Genomic DNA, 24,266 nt, shown 5'->3' on the forward strand with positions numbered 1-24,266 from the left:
TTGAGGAACAAGAAATTGCGGTGCATGTTCATCGGTCAGCCCATGAAGAGGCAGAGCCAACCAGTCTTATGTACAGTCAAGTCCAGTATCTTCCGGTCTCTGTGGATGTGGACTTTGAGCACTTAATGAACCAACAGAGGAGTCAGTTAATTCAGTTGCTCCAGAGCAGCTGTGACATGTTCTCCAATACAGACAACAATTTTGGCTACACAGACCAGGTCAAGCATCGGATATAGACAGGGGATGCACAGCCAATCATGCAGCACCACTGATGCATCTCCCCTCAGGTTTACCAGGCAATCCTCAAGAAGACCCACAGCCCATGTGAGCATCACCTGCAGTGACCATTAAGAAGGATGGCAGTGTAACGGAGACGCTGAGTCAAGAAGCAGGTGCAACGTTTAATTAAACAACAAACATGAAACGAGACACCATAACAGTAGCGTCTACGCATAAACACAGGAACAATACCGACTGAGGAAAGAACCAAAGGGAGTAACAGATATAGGGGAGGTAATCAGGAAGGTGATGGAGTCCAGGTGAGTATCATGATGATGTGCAGGTGTGCGTAATGATTAATCCCAGGACCGGTGGTTAGTATACCGGCGACGTTGAACGCCGGAGGGGAGGAGCGGGACTAGACATGACAGGCAGTGTAAGGTTTGCTGTGACAATCGTGGATTGAACAGTGTCACATGCAAGGATGTATCAAATCAAATCAAATGTTATTTGTCACATGCACCGAATACAACAGGTGTAGACCTTATGCTTACTTACAAGCCCCTAACCAACAGTGACGTTTTAAGAATATACCTAAAAATGTAAGAGATAAGAATAAGTGTTCCACTGGGATGCTGGCCCAGGTTGACTCCAATGCTCCCCACAGTTGTGTCAAGTTGGCTGGATGTCCTTTGGGTGGAGGACCATTCTTGATACACACATGAAACTGTTGAGTGTGAGAAGAAAAAAACAGCAGCATTGCAGTTCTTAACACACGGCCCTGGCACCTACTATAATACCCAGTTCAAAGGCACTTCAAAATGTTGTGTTTCCCATTCAGCCTCTGAATGGCACACATACACAATCCATGTCTCAATTGTCTCAAGACTTAAAAATACTACTTTAACCTGCCTCCTTCCCGTCATATACACTGATTGAAGTGGATTTAACAAGTGACACCAATAATGGACCATAGATTCCTTGATTCACCTTGATTTACCTGGTCAATATATGTAATGGAAAGAGCAGGTGTACTTAATGTACTCAGTGTATATGTTCTATTGATATTAATGGTGATCTACAAAGAGTATGACAGTATTAGCCCTGCCCATGATATTAAATTAGAGGACTGGCAAGACTCACTGTCTCTCTCTCTCTCTCTCTCTCTCTCTCTCTTGTCTCTCTCTCTCTTTGCTCTCTCTCTCTCTCTCTCTCTTTGCTCTCTCTTTCTCTCTATTTGCTCTCTCTCCCTCTTTGCTCTCCTGCTCTTGTTCTCTCTCTCTCTTTGCTCTCTCTCTCTCTTTCTCTCTTTGCTCTCTCTCTCTCTTTGCTCTCTCCATTTGCTCTCTCTTCTCTCTCCCTTTGCTCTCTCTCTCTCTCTCTCTCTCTCTCTCTCTCTCTCTCTCTGACTACCAAGAACCCAGTAAAATGGAATGCCCTGAAGATCTTCATGACATCAGCCATGGGTGATAGTAATGTTATGAATCAGATTCTCATAGATGACATTTGAGATTACATGGAATCACATGCCTCATAATTCTTACAATAAAGCCACTTTGACTTTGCAGCTGGCCCATCTAGCATACTTAGTTCTGCCTCCAGGGCAGGATTCATGACAATACACATCAACCTGCACATGTTTCACTATAAATCACAAAAAAACACCTAGCTGTACCCTGGCAATGATAGGATCTGGTTTGCTCTGAGTTGCTGGGGGACTGAAGTGCCAGAGCTGAGCTAGCAGACGTGGTAAAGAAACACAGATAAAATCACGATGATGGAATAACAAATGGGTGTTTTAAATTTAGTAGTCTGAAGATTATGCATTTTATGACGGTGGAGGGGGCATGATGTTCTTTCCAACAGAAACAACCCGTGGTTATGAAATAGGGTTAAAGGGTTGCTGAGAATTTTCTTGTACCGCAGGAAATGCAGATAAGCTTTGTGATATGCATTAACAGGAAATGCAGATAAGCTTTGTGATATGCATTAACAGGAAATGCAGATAAGCTTTGTGATATGCATTAACAGGAAATGCAGATAAGCTTTGTGATATGCATTAACAGGAAATGCAGATAAGCTTTGTGATATGCATAAATTCACTGACAACCCGCTCTAACACGTGGTTAGTTTAACAGTAATGCACTTTTCATGTAGTCTAATTTTGTCCAGCTAATAACCTAACCACCGATCAAGCAACGTATGGATTAAATGTTCAAATCCTGTTTCTGCAGGATTATTTTGCAGCGACAATACGGCTGGCGTAAAAGCGATGCTAGTGTCAAATGCAATTTTGTCATGTAAAAACTGGCGCACTGGCATTTTCCAGCTTTAACGCCAGATTCTTCAATTTACCCGTCTTATATCCAGTGTTGAAAAAAGTACCCAATTGTCATAATTGAGTAAAAATAAAGATACTTTAATAGAAAATGACTCAAGTAAAAATGAAAGTAACCCAGTAAAATATTACTTGAGTAATAGTCTAAAAGTATGTGGTTTTAAATATCCATAAATATCAAATGTAGATGTATTTGCTAAAATATACTTCAGCATAAAAAGTCAAAGAAAAATAATATTTCAAATTCCGTATATGAAGCAAAGCAGATGGCATGATTTTCTTGTTTTTTTTTTATTTTCAGATTGCCAGGGGCACACTCAAACTAAGCATTTGTGTTTAGGGAGTCCACCAGATCAGAGGCAGTAAGGATGACTGGGGGTGTTTTCTTGATAAATGCGTGAATTTGACCATTTTAGTTTCCTGTTAAGCATTCAACATGGGTGTGAGGGAAAATGTATGGAGTGTAAAGTACATTATTGTCTTAGGAAGTAAAAGTAAATGTTGGAAATATCTTAAAAACGTGATCCAAAGTGCTCATTTCAGGCAGCGCTGATAGGGATATTTGAGACCAACCCAACGCAGTTGGTTAAGGCATGAATTTTGATAGCGGAAACGCAGCCTATACAGCTGTGACACACACTGCCCATATGTGCATGCACTTTTAGAAAAAGGTGTTCCAAAAGGGTTCTTCAGCTGTCCCCATAGAATAACTATTGTTGGTTCCAGGTAGAACCCTTTTGAGTTCCATGTAGAACCTTCTGTAATAACGGTTCTACGTGGAAACCCAAAAGGCTTTTACCTGGAACGAAAAGGGTTCTTCAAAGGGTTCTAGATATCACCTTTGTTTCTAAGAGTGTGGAACAAAATGTGCTTTTCGTGTCTTTATACTTCATATTTAGAAACATAAAACAGTACTGTTTTCCCCATTTCGCTTTATTTGATTAAAAACCAAGCATAGTCTATCCTCCTCTCAATGAAGGCTCTATTCTTTTTGTATTGCCCAATGTAATCAAGTAGGCTAGTCAAGACCATTGATAAAGAAATACATCTTACTCACCAAAGCTTTCAGTTTTAAAATCTAAGTTGGAGAGGAGCAAAACAGTGAGCTGACGTTCCCTTTTTACCTGGTATTGTAGGCAGCCTACGATATTTTAGCCGTGCTTTGAACGTGAGTAAAACCCCCTCCATGATGTAGGCTACATGTGTCCATGCCCATCATGAAACGAGAAATGGAAAGATGAGAACCTCGGCAAATACAGGTGAACCTCGTATTTAGAAGATATTTTCCTGTAACAATTGTTTATTTTTCATTTAATTTAATTAACACAAAACTTATTAGAATGATTAACTGTCCTGGCTTGGTAAGAACATCCGTGGCGCGCATGCAATGCAACTTCTGGAGAAGTGTGAATGCGATCTGTAAGATGGTTTGAAAATGTATACCAAACATTATATTTGGGAGCAGTATAACGGTGAGGTACATCCTCCCTTTCTCTTCATATTGGATCGTTGTGTTTAGAATTTGATTAGAATTATTCACTCTCTTTTTAGGCCTTAGCAATAATTAATTTAATCTCGTTTATTATTGACAACGTTTGACATGTCCATGCTTAGCCATAATGCAATTTACAGTAGGCCTAGCCCCTTTATCAGTGTGAATGCTATGTATTTACTGAATAAAAATATAAACACAACATACAACAATTTCAACGATTTCACTGGGTTACAGTTCATATAAGAAAATCAGTCAATTGAAATAAATTAATTAGGCCCTAATCTATGGATTTCATGTGACTGGGCAGGGGTGCAGCCATGGGTGGGCCTGCGAGGGCATAGGGAGCCAGGCCCACCCACTGGAGAGCCAGGCCCTGCCATTTACAATGGGTTTTCCCCGAAAAAGGGCTTTATTACAGACAGAAATACTACTCAATTTTATCAGCTGTCCGGGCAGCTGGTCTCAGACGATCCCGCAGGTAAAGAAGCTGGATGTGGAGGTCTTGGGCTGACATGGTTACATGGGTCTGCGGCTGGCATGGTTACACATGGTCTCTAAAACGACGAGACATCTGTGGCATTGTGCTGTGTGACAAAACTGCACAGTTTAGAGTGGCCTTTTATTGTCCCCAACACAAGGTGCACCTGTGTAATGATCAGGCTGTTTAATCAGCTTGTTGATATGCCACACCTGTCAGGTGGATGGATTATCTTGGTGAAGGAGAAATCCTCACTAACAGGGAATGAAACAAATCTGTGCACAACATTTTTAGAAATAAAATATTTGTGTGTATGGAACATTTCTGGGATCTTTTATTTCAGCTCATGAAACATGGGACCAACACTTGACATGTTTATATTTTTGTTGAGTATATATACACTACATGACCAAAAGTATGTGGACACCTGTTCGTCAAACATCTCATTCCAATATCATGGGCATTAATATGGAGTTGGTCCCCCCTTTGGTGCTATAATAGCTTCCACTCTTCTGGGAAGACTTTCCACTAAATGTTTCCACTTAAAGATTTCCCTTCACTGGAACTAAGGGGCCTAGCCCGAACCATGAACAACATCCCCAGACCATTATTCCTCTTCCACTAAACTTCCCAATTGGCACTATGCATTCGGGCAGGTGGTGTTCTCCTGACAGGGCATCCGCCAAACCCAGATTCGTCCGTTGGACTGCCAGATAGTGAAACGTGATTCGTAACTCCAGAGAACGATGCTCCAGAGTCCAATGGCTGCAAGCTTTCCACCACTCCAGCCGATGCTTGGCATTGCACATGAGGATCTTAGACTTGTGTGCGGCTGCTCGGCCATGGAAACCCATTTCATTAAGCTGCTGACTTTGCTTCCAATAGTAAGTGTTGCAACGCGCTTCAGGACTCGGCGGTCCCGTTCTGTGAGCTTGTGTGGTCTACCACTTCATGGCTGAGCCATTGCTGCTCCTAAACGTTTCCACTTCTCAATAACAGCACTTATAGTTGACAGTGGCAGCTCTAGCAGGGCATACGTTCCACAAACTGACTTGCTGGAAAGGTGGCATCCTATGACGGTGGCACGTTGAAAGTCACTGAGCTCTCCAGTAAGGCCATTTCACTGCCAATGTTTGTCTATGGAGATTGCATGGCTGTGTGCTCGATCTTATACACCTGTCAGCAACGGGTGTGACTGAAATAGCCAATTCTACTAATTTTAAGAGGTGTCCACATACTTTTGTATATATAATGTATTTCCACATTGAAGCCATGCAATTACTAAGAACAACGTGGACTGCAAACAGTTTCAAGTGAACATATTTTGCAAAGATGGGATAGATCTACATTTTGTTCATGTGTTTCTATAACCTGTTTAACAAACTATAATGAACTAACATTGGAATTGGAGTTGATTCCAAGGCAATACATAAAATACCGTAAATACACAACTTGAAGCAACAGCATATTCAGCCATGGAGCTCATCTGATTGGCCAGTGAGGGGCCAAGCCTCGACACACCCACAACGTGTTAATTCTTAAAGACCCAGGCCTTTCACGCCTAACGCCAGCAACTGTGCTGATAATTGTGCTTGTGAAAATAGCAACAACATTTCTGACACACCCCTGAACCTATAGCACTACCGCCCAGCACTTAGATTGACCATTGTGTTAGGTTTGTTCAAATAGATTCCTACATCTGTATGGTAGTAGCTCCACTCATGAAAAACTAAAGATAGTCGTACAATCTATAAATGTTCCCAAAAATATAGTGGGTATTAAACAAGACTATTACATTATTGAGAACATATATACACTGAGTATACAAAACACGGAGAACACCTGTTATTTCCATGACATAGTGACCAGGTCAATCCAGGTGAAATCTATGATGTTACGTTGAAACAACGTTGATTCAACCAGTTTGTGCCCAGTGGGAGAGTTGCTGTCTCAGTAGTAAATGTAATCAAACATCAGTTATCAAAACTCACTGAATTCTTTGGATGAATCATTCTCAGCAGCTAGCAATCACAGGGTTGATCATTAATGAATTCACTGCACTGAAAACATATAGCTCATGTACACACTCACACACACGTTATGTTCTTCTATCCCCGTGGGGACCTAACATTCATTTCCATTCAAAATCCTATTTTCCCTCAAACCTAAACCTAAACCTTACCATAACCCTAACCTTAACCTGTAACCCTAACCTAAACTTCTAACCCTAACCCTAAACCCAACCACTAACACACTTACCCCATGTTTAACCCTAACCCTAATTGTAACCCTAAATCTAAAACCTAAGCTTAAAATAGCCTTTGTCTTCATGTGCCCACGGGGGAGAATTTTCCTTGTTTTACTATTTGTGGGAACTTTTGTGGATTTTAGGTCCCCACAAGCAGTGGTGTAAAGTACTTAAGTAAAAATACTTTAAAGTACTACTTAAGTAGTTTTTGGTAGTATCTGTACTTTACTATTTATATTTTTGGGATGCCTTACTTTTACTTCACTACATTTCTAAAGAAAATAATGTACTTTCTACTCCAAACATTTTCCCTGACACCCAAAAGTACCTGTTACATTTTGACAGGAAAATGGTCCAATTCACACACGTATCAAGAGAACATCCCTGGACATCCCTACTGCCTCTGATCTGGCAGACTCACGAAAAACAAATGCTTCGTTTGTAAATGATGTCTGAGTGTTGGAGTGTGCCCCTGGCTATCTGCTAGATGCTATAGTGGTCCATCCAGTAGTGTACTTTAACCTCTGCAAAGAGGTCTGGACCTTTATGTGTTTACCCTATAACCACAGGGTTGCTGGTTCAAGCCCAGGTACTCCTCTTCCCCTATACACTAGCAATACCTGCCTGCCTTGTCAGTAGAGCAAAGGAGCACTGTATGACATAACACTGTGGTGAATACATCTCTGACTGCTCAACATTTGAGTCCTGTGAGCACTGGGCTGGAACTGAATGACAAGCAGTCAGGCTTTAAAACTGCTGAACAAACCCAATTACAGTACTTTCCTGAGAGATGCTCAGAGGAGGATGACACAATACAGCGTGACTGACTACACAGCACAACACAACAGCAGAAATGTGTGTGTGTGTGTGTGTGTGTGTGTGTGTGTGTGTGTGCGCACTCGCACTTGTGTTTGTGTGAAATACAGCAACATTAACCAAAGTGTTCCTTTCACAACTGCCTTACAGAGCCCCTGACATTTCCTGGACAGCAGCGTTAGCCCCGAGGCACCAGCCTTTATAAGACGCTCTGGTAAAAAATGATGTTACACCAGCTACTTTAAGACCTGACCTGAGGTTGGGTAATATTATGTGGGTTTCCCATAGAATTGGCAAGTAAGTCTAAGAAAGGATATACCTGCATTACTTTGGATTAAGATGTCTATTCAATTGCACAGATTGTTACAAATAATGTAGATTGAGATCGATCTATGTTGGACCATGCTTGTCACTTATGAATATTTTGAACATCTTGGCATAGTTCTGTTATAATCTCCACCCGGCACAGCCAGAAGAGGACTGGCCACCCCTCATAGCCTGGTTCCTCTCTAGGTTTCTTCCTAGGTGTTGGCCTTTCTAGGGAGTTTTTCCTAGCCATCGTGCTTCTACACCTGCATTGCTTGCTGTTTGGGGTTTTAGGCTGGGTTTCTGTACAACACTTTGAGATATCAGCTGATGTACGAAGGGCTATATAAAATAAACTTGATTTGATTTGATTTGAATTCAGAGGTATAGATAAGTTGATGCTCTTCCTGCGTACTTGCATTCGTGCATAGGCACACACATGTGTATGTAGAGGGCAGTCCCAGGCTCCCAGACCTTGTTCTATCCCCCATTAGTTTCCACGGTAATGTGGAGTGACATTTAAGTGTGTCACAGTGGACCCCCAAGCAGCACTTCCCCTTGATAACCATGGTAACAGGGTTATTTGCTTTAATCAAAGAGAATTTATTTAGAAACCCCAGCAGACCTGAGCCTTATCGCCTACTCTGGAGAACACCTTCAAGGACTGGAGAAGGACAACAGGAATGAACATATGCAAGCATGCACAAACGTACATATACACACACAAACTCACACACAAGAACGACAATGAAGGACGCTCCTTCTCTGAAAGGACAACACGTATACATGTGTGAGCATGTTTGAGCGTGTGTTTGTGTTACCCATAGAGATGGAAGGTTCTGTATTGTCCTTTTCCTTTGTTCCTGCCTTGAATATGTTCTTGGAATCACACACACATACTCACACACAAAGATGTTCCGTTTCTGTGTTTTGTGCTCAGAGACACCACACAACTTTTGCATCAATCTATAGAGACAGGGAACTATCACAACACAATAGAAAATTGAAACTGCAATGAGAAGACAAACAGAAAACTGAACAATAGAAATAAACAGGAATGTATTATTCATGTTCAAAACAAATAAAAACACAGTCCTCAAAGTGAGCAGCATCACTGGGTCTAGTGCTGTTCTTGAGTGGACCACAAAGTGATTGAGTCTTCATTTTGACCTCATACTCTAAATGCAGCCTTGGGTCCCGAGTGATCTAGTCTCAGAGGGAATTTCAGGAGTGCATGGGGATTGAACCAGCAACCCTGTGATTTAAAGGTTCAAACCTCTTGGCAGCCTGGAGTCTTCCATCTAATAGACTTAGATAACAGGAGGCTATACAGAACGTTGTTGACTCCCATGGCGTGTATTTGTTATAACATAGAAGTGTGCTTGGGGAGTTGGAGTTGTGTGTTATACGACATTGAAGAGCTCCATACCACTGCTGTGTTTAGAATGTGACAGCAGCTATGTATTACGTAACCTGGTTAAATAATGAAAACCCCATCCTGTGAGATACACACTTTTCAACTGGCAAGGCGATCATGGGACTGTGTCCAAACAGACACACACGGGCATGCCCACATGCACACATACACTGTTTACATTTACACATACACATAACATTGAGGAGATCTTTTGACTTTGAAACAGGGGTAATTGTTGGGGCACGTTTGGCAGAAGATTCAGTGGTGTAGACTGCTTTACTTGCTGATATTTCACGATATTCCATGGCCGTCTCAGTCAATGGATCCCAACCCAATTGAACACTTATGGGATATTCTAGAGTGGCGCTTGTGACAGTGTATTCCACCACCATCAGGACGCAGACACCAAATTGCTCGTGGAAGAATGGTGTCGCATCCTTCCAATAGAGTTTCAGACAATTGTAGAATCTACATTATGGCAAGGCTCTTTGAAGCTGCTCTGGCGGCTCGTGGTGGCCTAACGCCCTATTAAAATGCTGGTGTTTCATTTACAGTGCATTCGGAAAGTATTCAGACCCTTTGACTTTTTGGATTATATTGTTTTTTCCCCTCATCGATCTACACACAAGATCCCCTAATGACAAAGCAAAAACTGGTTTTTAGAAATTTTTGCAAATGTATGAAAACACAAAACTGAAATATCACATTTACATAAGTATTCAGACCTTTACTCAGTACTTTGTTGAAGCCCCTTTGGCAGCGATTACAGCCTCGAGTCTTCTTGGTTATGACGCTACAAGCTTGGCACACCTGTATTTGGGGAGTTTCTCCCATTCTTCTCTGCAGATGCTCTCAAGCTCTGTCAGGTTGGATGGGGAGCATCACTGCACAGCTATTTTCAAGTCTCTCCAGAGATGTTCGATCGGGTTCAAGTCTGGGCTCTGGCTGGGCCACTCATGGACATTCAGAGATGTGTCCCAAAGCCACTCCTGCATTGTCCTAGCTGTGTGCATAGGGTAGTTGTCCTGTTGGAAGGTGAACCTTTGCCCCAGTCTGAGGTCCTGAGTGCTCTGGAGCAGGTTTTCATCAAGGATCTCTCTGTACTTTGCTCCATTTGTCTTTCCCTCGATCCTGACTGGTCACCCAATCCCTGCCGCTGAAAAACATCCCCACAGCATGATGCTGCCACCACCATGCTTCACTTTAGAGATGGAGCCAGGTTTTCTCCAGACGTGAAGCTTGGCATTAAGGCCAAAGAGTCCAATCTTGGTTTCATCAGACAAGATAATCTTATTTCCCATGATCTGAGAGTCCTTTAGGTATCTTTTGGCAAACTCCAAGTGGGTTGTCATATGCCTTTTACTGAGGAGTGGCTTCCATCTGGCCACCCTACCATAAAGGCCTGATTGGTGGAGTTCTGCAGATATGGTTGTCCTTCTGGAAGGTTCTCCCATCTCCACAGAGGGACTCTGGACCTCTGTCAGAGTGACCATCGGGTTCTTGGTCACCTCCCTGACCAAGGACCTTCTCCCCTGATTGCTCAGTTTGGCCGGCGGCCAGCTTTAGGAAGTCTTGGTGATTCCAAACTTCTTCCATTTAAGAAGTATGGAGGCCACTGTGTTCTTGCGGATCTTCAATACTGCAGAAATTTTTTGGTACCCTTCCGCAGATCTGTGCCTCGACACAATCCTGTTTCGGATCTCTACGGACAATTCCTTCGACCTCTTGGCTTGTTCAATTGTTCAACCTTATTAAGACAGGTGTGTGCCTTTCCAAATTATGTCCAATTTGAGCTCAATTTCAAGTCTCATAACAAAGGGTCTGAATAATTATGTAAATAAGGTATTTCTGTTTTGAATTTTTTATAAATTTGCAAAAATGTAAAAAAAAAAAGTTTTCGCTTTTTCATGGGATATGGGATATTGTGTGGGATATATATGGGATATTGTGTGTAGATTGATGAGGAAAAATGTAATTTAATCAATTTTAGAATAAGGCTCTAACGTAACAAAATGTGGAGAAAGTCAAGTGGTCTGAATACTTTCTGAATGCATTGTATTTTGGCAGTTACCTGTAGGTCACTCTCTTTTTGATTTTCCCATTAATAATAATTTGGTGGATGCTTATATTTGTCCTATTTCACACATGTACATGGGTGAAATAATATGTGTGAATTGGAAATGTGTTTTTTGCATATCCCAACAGTCCCTGAGACACCATCAGAAAGTGGGGTCATGGCAACGGTCTGCCATTATCAACAGCAAACCTGGTGCAATTAGGGTTAAGTGTCTTGGTCATGGGCACATCGACAGATTTTTCACCTCGTCGGCTCAGGGATTCGAACTAACAACCTTTTGGTCTCTGGCCCAACGCTTTAACTGCTAGGCGACCTGCAGTCTTTTGTTTACAAAATGTAGTCAGTCAATACAATGTTTTTTCTAAATATGGTATACTGTACACTGAGTGTACAAAACATTAGGAACACCTTCCTAATATTGAGTTGCACCCCCTTTTACCCTCAATTCGTTAGGGCATGGACTCTACAAGGTGTCAAAATCGTTCCACAGGGATGCTGGCCCATGTTGATTCCAATGCTTCCCACAGTTGTTTCAAGTTGGCTGGATGTCCTTTGATTGGTGGACCAGTCTTGATGTACACGGGAAACTGCGTTGCAGTTCTTAGCACACTTAACCGGTGCCCCTGGAACCTACTGCCATACCCTGTTCAAAGGCACTTAAAACTGTTGTCTTGTCCATTCACCCTCTGAATGGCACACATACACAATCCATGTCTCAAGGCTTAAATATCCTTCTTTAACCTGTCTCCTCCCCTTCATCTACACTGATTGAAGTGGATTTAACAGTAAGGATGCAATATACTGTAGCTTTCACCTGGATTCAACTTCTGGTCAGTCTATGTCATGGAAAGAGCAGGTGTTCCTAATGTTTTGTACACTCAGTGTACACTTTAGATTTAGAATGTATTCAATGTTTTCATTACTCCAGCCTAAATAAAAAATAAATTATGGATTAGTTTTGTTCACACAGAATTGGAGAATGTGTATTCAATAGCATGCACTCTGTAAACCTTGGCATGCACACAGAGAAGAGAGCCCGAGATGAGAAGAAGAGAGAGAGAGAGAGAGAGAGAGAGAGAGAGAGAGAGAGAGAGAGAGAGAGAGAGAGAGAGAGAGAGTGAATTTATCTCATATATATAAAAAAACATTAGTGATTTCCTCTGTTCCAGTAAAACCCTTAGGCCACTACACTACACACACACCAGTGTTTCCCCTATATTCATTTAGTAGATGTATGCCCCAGGAAGACCCCATCTGCCACACCCACCCCTCCCTGCAGACTATATCTAACCCAATGAATTACATTACTGAGGCCTTGGTCACATCAACAACCCATTCCATACACATTTCATATTTAACTTTTCATGTGTTTATATTAATTTCATACTTATATAAAAGCGTAAATGTTCATTTCTGATTCTCAAAACAACACACCCTGAGAGCGGGTTGGTTCCTTTAAAAGACATCCTCCGTAGTGTATGACTTTATGACAGAGGCCGGACAGCTGGACCAACTGCCTTCACACACTACAAGTTCTAGAACACAGAGAACTCTGGGAACACATTCTACTGCACATGCTCCTGCCCACTTTGTGTCATTGCAGTGGACCGTACCAGTTGATCATGGACACACTCTGTCCTTGTAGTTCATAGTGGCCAGTCACAAGACTACAGGTAATGGCTTTGGGTAGCAGTTACCCAGCCAGCCAATAGAATCAACAGAGTGTAACCTTCCTTTCATTCTATATTTACATTTTAGTCATTTAGCAGACGCTCTTAACCAGAGCCAATTACAGAGGAACAACAAGAGCAGTGTGATACTGTCATTTGAGCAACATGTCCTCATGACTGATGGCCCTGTTTTGTGCCAATCGCTAAACAAGCTGTAAAGGTGTTTGCTTTTTCTCAGACAGATTGCATTACCTTCCTCCTCTTCCACTGCCCCTCAATGTGTACATCAGAGCACGTTCATCTATTCCAGAATTAATAAGTTCAGCATTTTTCTTATCAGATCGAACAAAATGTTCAACAAAGGACAGACTCAAAACTTTGTCTGTGGTTCCCTGCACAGGTAAACTAAAATCTGTCTTTAAATTACATCCAGTAAGTCCTCTTGGTGTCTCTACACAGTACCTACTCTAGAAGAACGACCCCTTGGTGTCTCTACACAGTATCTACTCTAGAAGATCGTCCCCTTGGTGTCTCTACACAGTATCTACTCTAGAAGAATGTCCCCTTGGTGTCTCTACACAGTATCTCCTCTAGAAGATCGTCCCTTTGGTGTCTCTACACAGTATCTACTCTAGAAGAACGTCACCTTGGTGTCTCTACACAGTATCTACTCTAGAAGAACATCCCCTTGGTGTCTCTACACAGTATCTACTCTAGAAGAATGTCCCCTTGGTGTCTCTACACAGTGTTTAGCTTGCCAATGACAATGGAGTAGGCAAAAGCACAAACAGAGACCAGGATAACACAGTATCTACTCTAGAAGAACGTCCCCTTGGTGTCTCTACACAGTATCCACTCTAGAAGAACGTCCCCTTTGTGTCTCTACAACATTATTACACTCTAGAAGAAATGTCCCCTTGTTTCTCTACACAGTATCCACTCTAGAAAGAACGTCCCCTTGGTTTCTCTACACAGTATCCACTCTAGAAGAATGTCCCCTTGGTGTCTCTGCACAGTATCTACTCTAGAAGAACGTCACCGTGGTGTCTCTACACAGTATCTACTCTAGAAGAACGTCCCCTTGGTGTCTCTGCACAGTATCTACTCTAGAAGAACGTCCCCGTGGTGTCTCTGCACAGTATCTACTCTAGAAGAACGTCCCCTTGGTGTCTCTACACAGTATCTACTCTACAAGAACGTCCCATTGGTGTCTCTACACAGTATCTACTCTAGAATAAACGTCCCATTGGTGTCTCTACACAGTATCTACTCTAGAATAAACGTCCCCTTGGTGTCTCTACACAGTGGCCGTGTACGAATACCAATACTTACGTCCTAAATAGTAGGCCATTTGACTACGCAATAAAAGAAAGTTTAATAGAATGCAACATTTCAAAAATCGAGTATACTTCAATTAAATGCCATGATGTAATGTTCAAATGTAGGCTAAAGGTGGTTTACGGTCAGTCTATTGACATGTCTGTAGAAAATTGTCGTAGCGACAGCATGAGCATTCTATTGTCGTCCAACATCAAACTTGTCGGTTGTCGTTATGAAAAAGAAAATCAGCAGTCCGGTGCACCATATAGCATACAGTTCCTTCTCTATTTTATCACCAATAAACCCATCAGTTTAAAAATGAATTCAGTAAATGTCAAGCTAGCAAGCAAGGTAACTAAAAGCAATTTTCTAAACAATGTTTTGATTCATTGCTAGCTGGCTAGCCAGTTCAAATAATGACCAGAGTATAGCTGACAATGTCTTAAAGGTGCAATATGCAGAAATTGCTCCTCCATTTCCTGGTTGCTAAGATTTGAATAGTTTGCCTAATTTCAGTTTCAGTGGCAAAACAAGCAATGTAGAGAATCATGTAACATCTGTATCCACTCTACAAGAACATCCACTTGATGTCCTTACACAGTATCCACTCTACAAGAACATCCACTTGATGTCCTTACACAGTATCCACTCTAAAAGAACATCCACTTGATGTCCTTACACAGTATCCACTCTACAAGAACATCCCCTTGATGTCCTTACACAGTAAACACTCTACATGAACATCCACTTGATGTCCTTACARAGTATCCACTCTACAAGAACATCCACTTGATGTCCTTACARAGTATCCACTCTAKAAGAACATCCACTTGATGTCCTTACACAGTATCCACTCTACAAGAACATCCCCTTGATGTCCTTACACAGTAAACACTCTACATGAACATCCACTTGATGTCCTTACATAGTATCCACTCTACAAGAACATCCACTTGATGTCCTTACATAGTGTCCACACTAGAAGAACGTCCCCTTGGTGTCCCTACAGAGGATCTTCTTGAAGGCCTTCCTGAAGTCCTGGTTGAAGATGGTGTATATGACGGGATTCAGACAGGAGTTGCAGTAGCCGATCCAGAAGAAGAACGTGAAGAGGGGAGCAGGGACCAAGCAGGTCTCAGGAAAGATGGCCTTCAGCGAGTAGGAGAAGAAGAAAGGGAACCAACAGATGACAAACACTCCGATCACCACGGCCAGGACAAACGTGAAGCGCTTCTCTCGGTTTACCATGGCCCTGCGCCGAGACATGGGAGTGGCCTGTGGCTTCACCGGCCTATCAGAGGCCAGCACTGTACCTGTGGGTGTGGCTACAGTATTTTTGAACTTGTGAGAGGTCAGAGAAGAGGGACGTGCTCCTCCAGACTTTGATCCTCCATTATTCTTAACTGTCCCTTTCCCTCCCCCTCTCCCTCCCTTTCCTCTTCCCCCTGTCTCTGCCTCGGAGCCAGAGCTGAAGCTGTCATCATTGGGGGTGTCTCTATGGTTCTCCTCCTGTCTCTCACCCTGTCTGTGGGTCTCCTCATGTTGGCTATCTGGAGAGAGGAGTGTGAGGGAGAGAGCTACGGTGGGTGAGGTAGGCTGGGGTGAGGTGGGGACAGGATTTGGTAAAGACGTCTGGGGTTGACTCTTCGCCTGGGTCTCACTCTGGGGAGGAGGAGACGAGGGGGAGGAGACAGGGAGACTCTTCAGAGGTACGGCGTCCGTAGATTGTCTGTCTGCTTTCCCTCCCTCCCCTTTGTGGTTCTGTGGTTGGCTGAGAGGCTTGGGTTGGGGGATGATGACAGGTCCCGGTGCGGGAGGTGTGGGGTTGCTAGGAGGGTTGCTAGACATGTTGCCAGGGGTTTTGTTAGGGTTGGGTTTCTCCCCTGGCAGACATCTTGTGTGTTGCTTGGCAATCTGGTAGATCCTGATGTAGACCCCGATCATGATGAGACACGGGGCGAAGAACGATCCAATGGTGGAGTAGAGAATATACCAACGCTCGTTGTTCAGCTCACACACCTCCACCCCTCCCTTGCTCTTATCCAGGGAGAGGAGAGGAGGGAAAGAGATGACGGCCGAGAGAAGCCAGACAACCACGATGGCCGCCTTGATGCGTGCTGGCGTCCGTTGGATGCCATAGGACACGGGCCGGGAGATGGACAGGTAGCGGTCCAATGAGATGGCACACAGGTGGGCAATGGAGGACGTGCAGAAGAAGACGTCCAACGCCAGGTAGATCTCACACCACAGTGAGCGGAACGCCCAGTAACCCTGCAGCTCATTGGCCAGTGAGAAGGGGATGATGAGGGTAGCGACTAGGATGTCGGCTGCGGCCAGGGAGACAAGGAAAAGGTTCTGTGGGCCATGGAGTGAGCGTGAGGTGAGCACTGCAATGATGACCATGATGTTGCCGACGATGGTGAGGATCATCATGAGGGTGATCGCCATTGCGAATAACGCAGTGGCCTCTGGGGAATAGGGTGGGATTCGAGGTGCTGTCTGGTTGTAGGGGGCAGATCCGGTGGTGACACTGAGGTTCAGGTTGGTAATCACATTTACCCCTGGCGCTGACAGGCATGTAACTTTTGGGGCCGCAGCCATGGCGACGCCAGCAGGAGCACATAGATTGGAGAAAATTCAGAAACTCACGGGGACCATGAAGTATGTTTGGAGTGAGTGAAAGTGAAGGTGAAAAAATGTATATATAGGTTTCTGTTATCTGCTACCTTAATCCCTTGAGGAAGACTCGTTGTCCAGTGAGAGTGCAGCAAAGAGGGGGGCTCTAACGCAGAAACAGAGACATGGCTGATGGGCTCAAGAGGCATCCCTTAGAACTTTACGCACGAGATGATTGAATTAAAATGAGAGAAAGAGAAAAAGCGTGTGCTGCTTTGTCAAATACACTGACAAGTTGTCCAGTGTAAAACAGATCATTTTACTCCTCCAGTCACGCACTCTCTTTTCATGTCTCTTTTCAACACTCAGGTGAGTAAAGATCCACGAAATGGTTATTGGATATTCAATGAAAGAAAAATAAATAATAATCTCATCCAATCATTCAATGAAATGAATAAATATATTTGAACTCACACACACACCGCTGATGCTTGGATAGTTATTCTTCTGGGGGAAATTATTAATTGCTTCAACAAATGCTGAAATAATGTGTCATTCAAACATAGTGCTTCGAACAGTAATAGTCATTCAGGCAATCCATAGACCGTGCTCGATGTAAATTAAATTCACTGAAGTAAAACATTCATAATTATACCATGAAATCGGAACACCCCTAATCCCACCAGCGTAATGATGTCAGTCATGGCCCAGAGACGCACGGGATGATACTTGAGCGGATAAAATGCCTTTTAAAAAGTTGCTATTCATATTCGTAGAGTAACCATATAACGCAATAGCGGCGACTTCAGTTTAAAGACGTAAAAAGTAATCCAACAATCTGCGTTCCTCAGCTTCCATCTGTCCAAAAGTGGCGAAACGAGACCCGCGCTGAGCTGTCATCGTCAACAGATAAGGGATGGGTCCGAGAAGACTTCAGCCACAAACATCAAAATAGTTCATTCAATTGTAGAATAAAAAAATAACATATTCCTTCATTTTTCTTTCGTGGTGTTTGATAGGATATATGCTTTATAGTTCATTTGAGTGCTGTCAAAGTCGTTTAACTAAAAAGGGTAATGTCAACACTTCACTGATTACATGGTGATAATGTCATAACTATTATCACCATGATACTGATTTATTCCTCTATTGTTTTTTCCAGTTTCTGATTGTGAGCAACTCGACTAGGTCCACTTTCTATCCATGACTCACGGATAACAACGTCCTTTCCCCTTCAATACTGGTTGAATAATGGCCATCTGTTGCACATCCCGTTTGTTGTTTAGATCTTGTTCTGTTTTGTAGCGATAGTAGCAGATTACTTTTCCTTTGACAAAGACCCACTAGCTCGGCGTCCTGTCCGACTGAGCCCCGTTAACGGCCCGGGTCGGGTAAATAACCGCGCCTCATTCTCAGCCCCGGGAGTGACATCACGCAGCGTAAGGCAGCGGACCCTCTGACGGTCACGGAGACATACTAACTCAGTACACTCCACACTAACACTCACTATACACACACACGCCTACGATGCCAATTCAACTCATTCAAACTCTATTCAAAGTGCATTTCAATAAACTCCAACAGACACAACACACAAGCCAGTATCCAAACACATCGTCAAAACCAGTACAAGACAGACAGCCTGTTGAGGTGAATAGACGTGATAAGCTGGCTGATGTAACGGGCAGGCAGAATCATTCGTCGTTTACTGGACCAGGACATGAGCAATTGACAACAAAGAGAAGACACACACAAGGTCTTGGGTAAGGATAGTTTATATTCAAAGAGCAATGATACAGTGTAGTGCCGGGGAACTCTGTAAGCATGAAGCACGAAGACAATGACCATGGCAAATTTCCCCTAAGGGACAAAATAATGAATATACCTCACAAAGTAAAATCATTTTTAAATATACATAAATTATAGGCCTAAATTATAAATCCCGTAGACATCGCTCCTCAAATTTCGCAATGATAGACAATAATATTGGTTATTATGCTAAATAAACTCAAATGTAACCTTCTATAAGGTACCCCCAGGCACCTGTTCAATTTTCCTTCTGCCCGTCTGTTTTTATGCTGGTGCTCCTCTGCCTCTTAGTGGCGGCAGCAGGCTCCTGCAGCCTCGGAGACAGCGTGGAAGACGGGATTCCAGCAGGCTCCTGCAGCCTCGGAGACAGCGTGGAAGACGGGATTCCAGCAGGCTCTGCAGCCTCGGAGACAGCGTGGAAGACGGGATTCCAGCAGGCTCCTGCAGCCTCGGAGACAGCGTGGAAGACGGGATTCCAGCAGGCTCCTGCAGCCTCGGAGACAGCGTGGAAGACGGGATTCCAGCGGGATCTCATATACTATACGTAACATAGAAAAAGTAAAACCGGGACAACCAACTTAGTATGATATGTTAAGTTTTGTATAGTTACATAAGACAGATGGTTACTTAAGGCAAAAAGAACGTAGGGTGGTTGCTCGGTCGGGGTGGGCGTATAACGCGAACGTAGGGTGGTTGGTCGGTCGGGGTGGGCGTATAACGCGAACGTCTAGCAACCTAAAGGTTGCGAGTTCCAATTTCATCACGGACAACTTTAGCGTTTTATCAACTTTTCAACTACACTGAACAAAAATATGAACGCAACATGCAACAATTTCAAAGATTTTACCGAGTTACGGGTTTATATAAGGAAATCATTCACTTGAAAGAAATTAATTTGCCCCTAATCTACGAATTTCATATGCATCTGTTGGTCACCGATAGTTAAAAAAAAAGTAGGGGCGTGGAAACCAGTCAGTATCTGGTGTGACCACAATTTTCCTAATGCAGCGCGACATTACATCTCCTTCGCATAGAGTTGATCAGACTGGTGATTGTGGTTTGTGGAATAATGTCCCTCTCTTCTTCAATGGCTGTGCGAAGTTGCTGTCATACAATTCGATCCAGAGCATCCAACGCATGCTAAATGGGTGACATGTCTAGTGAGTATGTAGGCCATGGAAGAACTGGGACATTTTCAGCTTCCAGGAATTTAGTCCAGATCCTTTCGACATGGGGCCATCCGTGCATTATCATCATACTGAAACACGAGGTGATGGCAGCAGATGAATGGCACGACAATGGGCCTCAGGATCTCATCATGTATCTCTGTGCATTCAAATTGCCATAGACAACATGCAACTGTGTTCATTGTCCATAGCTTATGCCTACCCATACCATAACCCCACCACCACCATGGGACACTTGGTTCACAACATTGACACCGCTCACCCACACCACGCCATACATAGTGTCTGCAATCTGACCGGTACAGTTGAAAGAGGGATTCAACCTTGAAGGGGAGCATTTGCCCACTGAAGATGATTACGATGCCAAACTGCAGTCAGGTCTAGACCCTGGTGAGGACGACGAGCACATAGATGAGCATCCCTGAGTTTCTGACAGTTTGTGCATAAATTATTTGGTTTTGTGTAAACCCACAGTTTCATCAGCTGTCTGGGTGGCTGGTCTCAAACAATCCCGCAGGTGAAGAAGCCGGATGTGGAGGTCCTGGGCTGGCATGGTTACACATGGTCTGCGGTTGTGTGGTCGTTTGGACGTACTGCCAAATTCTTTAAAATGACATTGGAGGCGGCTTATGGTAGAGGAATTAACACAAGGTGCACCTGTGTAATGATCATGCTGTTTTATCAGCTTCTTGATATTCCACACGTGTCAGGTGGATGGATTATCTTGGCAAAGGAAAATTGCTCACTAACAGGGATGTAAACAAATTTGTGCACAAAATGTGAGAAAATAAGCTTTTTGTTCAAATGGAAAATTCCTAAGATCTTTTATTTCAGCTCATGAAACATGGGACCAACACTTTACATGTTGCTTTTATATTTTTGTTCTCTATATATCCCAACTCCCAGTCACTTTTCAGCCATTTACATGCATATCTGCCTATACTAACATTCTTGCACACTCACACTAACACCCACCACATACACTCAAATACACACACCACAGGAGGTTGGTGGCACCTTAATTGGGGAGGACGGGCTTGTGGTAATGGCTGGAGCGTTATAGGTGGAATGGTATCAAATGCATCAATCACATCCAATTTCTGTAGTTCCTTCTTTAAAAGTTGCGAGTTTACACGGATGGATTTAGAGGTATCCAGTGTCAAGGCTTCATTGCTCCAGACCACCACAAGGGGGAGATAGAGCACTCATTATGCATTTGAGTCCCAAGGTTTTTATATGACAAATCATATCGAGTGTGATCGACGAATTTGACGTGAGACACCCGTCACTGGTGACTTTCTTCAGCAAAGATACCTGAGCAAACATTATGGGGGAAGGAAATGTAAGTAGTTATAACTTCATAATGAGTCAAGCAGAAAATGTACAATTGAGAGGAATATGTTAGGTAATGTAGAGACAAACGATTGTGCATATTTTTTTGTCATAAAGTTAATTTACGAAAATCGCTATTTAGCAAGTTTTTTCCCAGTCATATCCAATCCAGGTGTATCAAACTCCATTCTTTGAATGATGCTGTGTCTGCATGTAGAACAATTATACACTTCAACAGTGTTTACCACTCCTGCTCCTGGGACATCAATGATTAAACATTGTAACTATGCAATAGACTAGAAACATGATTTAAGTGAAGGCTGATTTGTAATTCATATATACAGAATAAAAAACTGTACATTCTGCTAGCACGCCCACAAACATGCTGAATGAGGCATGGAAGAGAGCGAGGAACGAGATGGGAGTAACAATCCAGGCTCGAGGAACGAGATGGGAGTAACAATCCAGGCTATTTGCTCTGAGACTGGCATAATAATGTAATGAAACAAGCAGGAAGCAGGTTTCGAACCCTCAACATTCTAGCGCGAAGTCCAGCACACTATCGACTGTGCCCAAATGTATTAATTGGGGTTGGGGCCGACACTTTATCAATTGGAATCTTTAACGTGTGGAAAGGGAAAAATTATTATTATTCATTTTTCACAAGCAGGATGGTCTATTAGCTGAACAATAGACTATTCAACCTTTACTAAATAATTGTCTAATAGCCGAGCTAGGTGTGAAACCCCCCCCCCCCRCCCCAACTTGAGCTAGGTGTGAACCCCCTTCCAAACTTGCAACAAATCATTTGTATCTATCTTTCCACATCTACCTACACGCGTACCTACCTACACACAGTTAATGTTCTGATTTAAAAAAAAATATATATATATAAACTCAGCAAAAAAAGAAACGTTCTCTCACTGTCAACTGCGTTTATTTTCAGCAAAATTAACGTGTAAATATTTGTATGAACATAACAAGATTCAACAACTGAGACATAAACTGAACACGTTTCACAGACATGTGACTAACCGAAATGGAATAATGTGTCCATGAACAAAGGGGGGGGGGTCAAAATCAAATGTAACAGTCAATATCTGGTGTGGCCACCAGCTGCATTAAGGACTGCAGTGCATCTCCTCTTCATGGACTGCACCAGATTTGCCAGTTATTGCTGTGAGATGTTACCCCACTCTTCCACCAAGGCACCTGCAAGTTCCCGAACATTTCTGGGGGAAATGGCCATAGCCCTCACCCTCCGATCCAACAGGTCCCAGACGTGCTCAATGGGATTGAGATCCAATCTTTTCGCTGGCCATGGCAGAACACTGACATTCCTGTCTTGCAGGAAATCACGCACAGAACGTGCAGTATGGCTGGTGGCATTGTCATGCTGGAGGGTCATGTCAGGATGAGCCTGCAGGAAGGGTACCACATGAGGGAGGAGGATGTCTTCCCTGTAACGCACAGCGTTGATTGCCTGCAATGACAACAAGCTCAGTTCGATGATGCTGTGACACAACGCCCCAGACCATGACGGACCCTCCACCTCCAAATCGATCCCGCTCCAGAGTACAAGCCTCGGTGTAACGCTCATTCCTTCGACGATAAACGTGAATCCGACCATCACCCCTGGTGAGACAAAACCGCTACTCGTCAATGAAGAGCACTTTTTGCCAGTCCTGTCTGGTCCAGCGACGGTGGGTTTGTGCCCGTAGGCGACGTTTTTGCCGGTGATGTCTGGTGAGGACCTTACAACAGGTCTACAAGCCCTCAGTCCAGCCTCTCTCAGCCCATTGCACTGATGGAGGGATTGGCGCTCCTGGTGTAACTCGGGCAGTTGTTGTTACCATCCTGTACCTGTCCCGCAGGTGTGATGTTCGAATGTACCGATCCTGTGCAGGTCATGTTACACGTGGTCTGCCAATGCAAGGACGTTCAGCTGTCCGTCCTGTCTCCCTGTAGAGCTGTCTTTGGCGTCTCACAGTACGGACATTGCAATTTATTGCCCTGACCACATCTGCAGTCCTCATGCCTCCTTGCAGCATGCCTAAGGCACGTTCACGCAGATGAGCAGGAACCCTGCGCATCTTTCTTTTGGTGTTCTTCAGAGTCAGTAGAAAGGCCTCTTTAGTGTCCTAAGTTTTCATAACTGTGACATTAATTGTCTACCGTCTGTAAGCTGTTAGTGTCTTAACAACCGTTCCCCAGGTGCATGTTCATTAATTGTTTATGGTTCATTGAACAAGCATGGGAAACCGTGTTTAAATCCTTTACAACGAAGATCTGTGAAGTTATTTGGATTTTTACAAATGATCTTTGAAAGACAGGGTCCTGAAAAAAGGACGTTTCTTTTTTTGCTGAGTTCATATTGGTCATGGCTCCCGTTTGGCGCAGCAGTCTAAGGCACTGCATCTCGGTGCAAGAGGCTTTACTACAGTCCCTGGTTCGAATTCAGGCTGTATCACACACCCGGGTCACCCGGGTTTGGCCAGGGTAGGCCTTCATTGTAAATAAGAATTTGTTCTTACCTGACTTGTCTAGTTAAATAAAGGTTCAATTTCAAAAAAACAGCTGGCGGCAACTGCAGCGCAATCAATAGGAGGTGAACAGTGGCTGGTGCTGAAAATATAGCTAACTTGTTATTATGCAAGTGTTGCACACCAACAGATGGAGAAAACCTACACCAGTCGAGCAATTCATTTCAACAATAATCTTCATTTTAATTTGACTTTACAAAACAGCAAGAGGGCTTAATTGGAGTCTATTTCTTCGGAGCCTAGACCTATATAAAATAACTTAACTGGCTGAGGTGGGCTATGAGGCTTAACAGCAAAATAGAAGTAGGATTTTTTGCAACTGGTCAAAAATGTAGTATCCTACATAAAACAATCATTTAAAGATAAAAAGTCTACACTTTCGAACCAAAACAATG

General features: G+C 43.3%; 1 protein-coding gene across 1 annotated transcript; it reads right to left on the bottom strand.

The window, feature by feature from the left end:
* Nucleotides 1–15,362: 15,362 nt before the first annotated feature.
* Nucleotides 15,363–16,881, bottom strand: LOC111960880 (alpha-2B adrenergic receptor-like). The gene is made up of 2 exons (XM_070440029.1): nt 16,231–16,881; nt 15,363–16,155 (listed from the first exon to the last, which is right to left on the bottom strand). Exons 1-2 carry the CDS (start codon nt 16,830–16,832, stop codon nt 15,363–15,365), a joined length of 1,395 nt encoding a protein of 464 aa, XP_070296130.1. The 5' UTR covers nt 16,833–16,881.
* Nucleotides 16,882–24,266: the final 7,385 nt, after the last annotated feature.

Source organism: Salvelinus sp. IW2-2015, linkage group LG4q.1:29 (genome assembly GCF_002910315.2).
Source record: "Salvelinus sp. IW2-2015 linkage group LG4q.1:29, ASM291031v2, whole genome shotgun sequence".
In the NCBI taxonomy this organism is placed as follows: Eukaryota; Metazoa; Chordata; class Actinopteri; order Salmoniformes; family Salmonidae; genus Salvelinus; species Salvelinus sp. IW2-2015.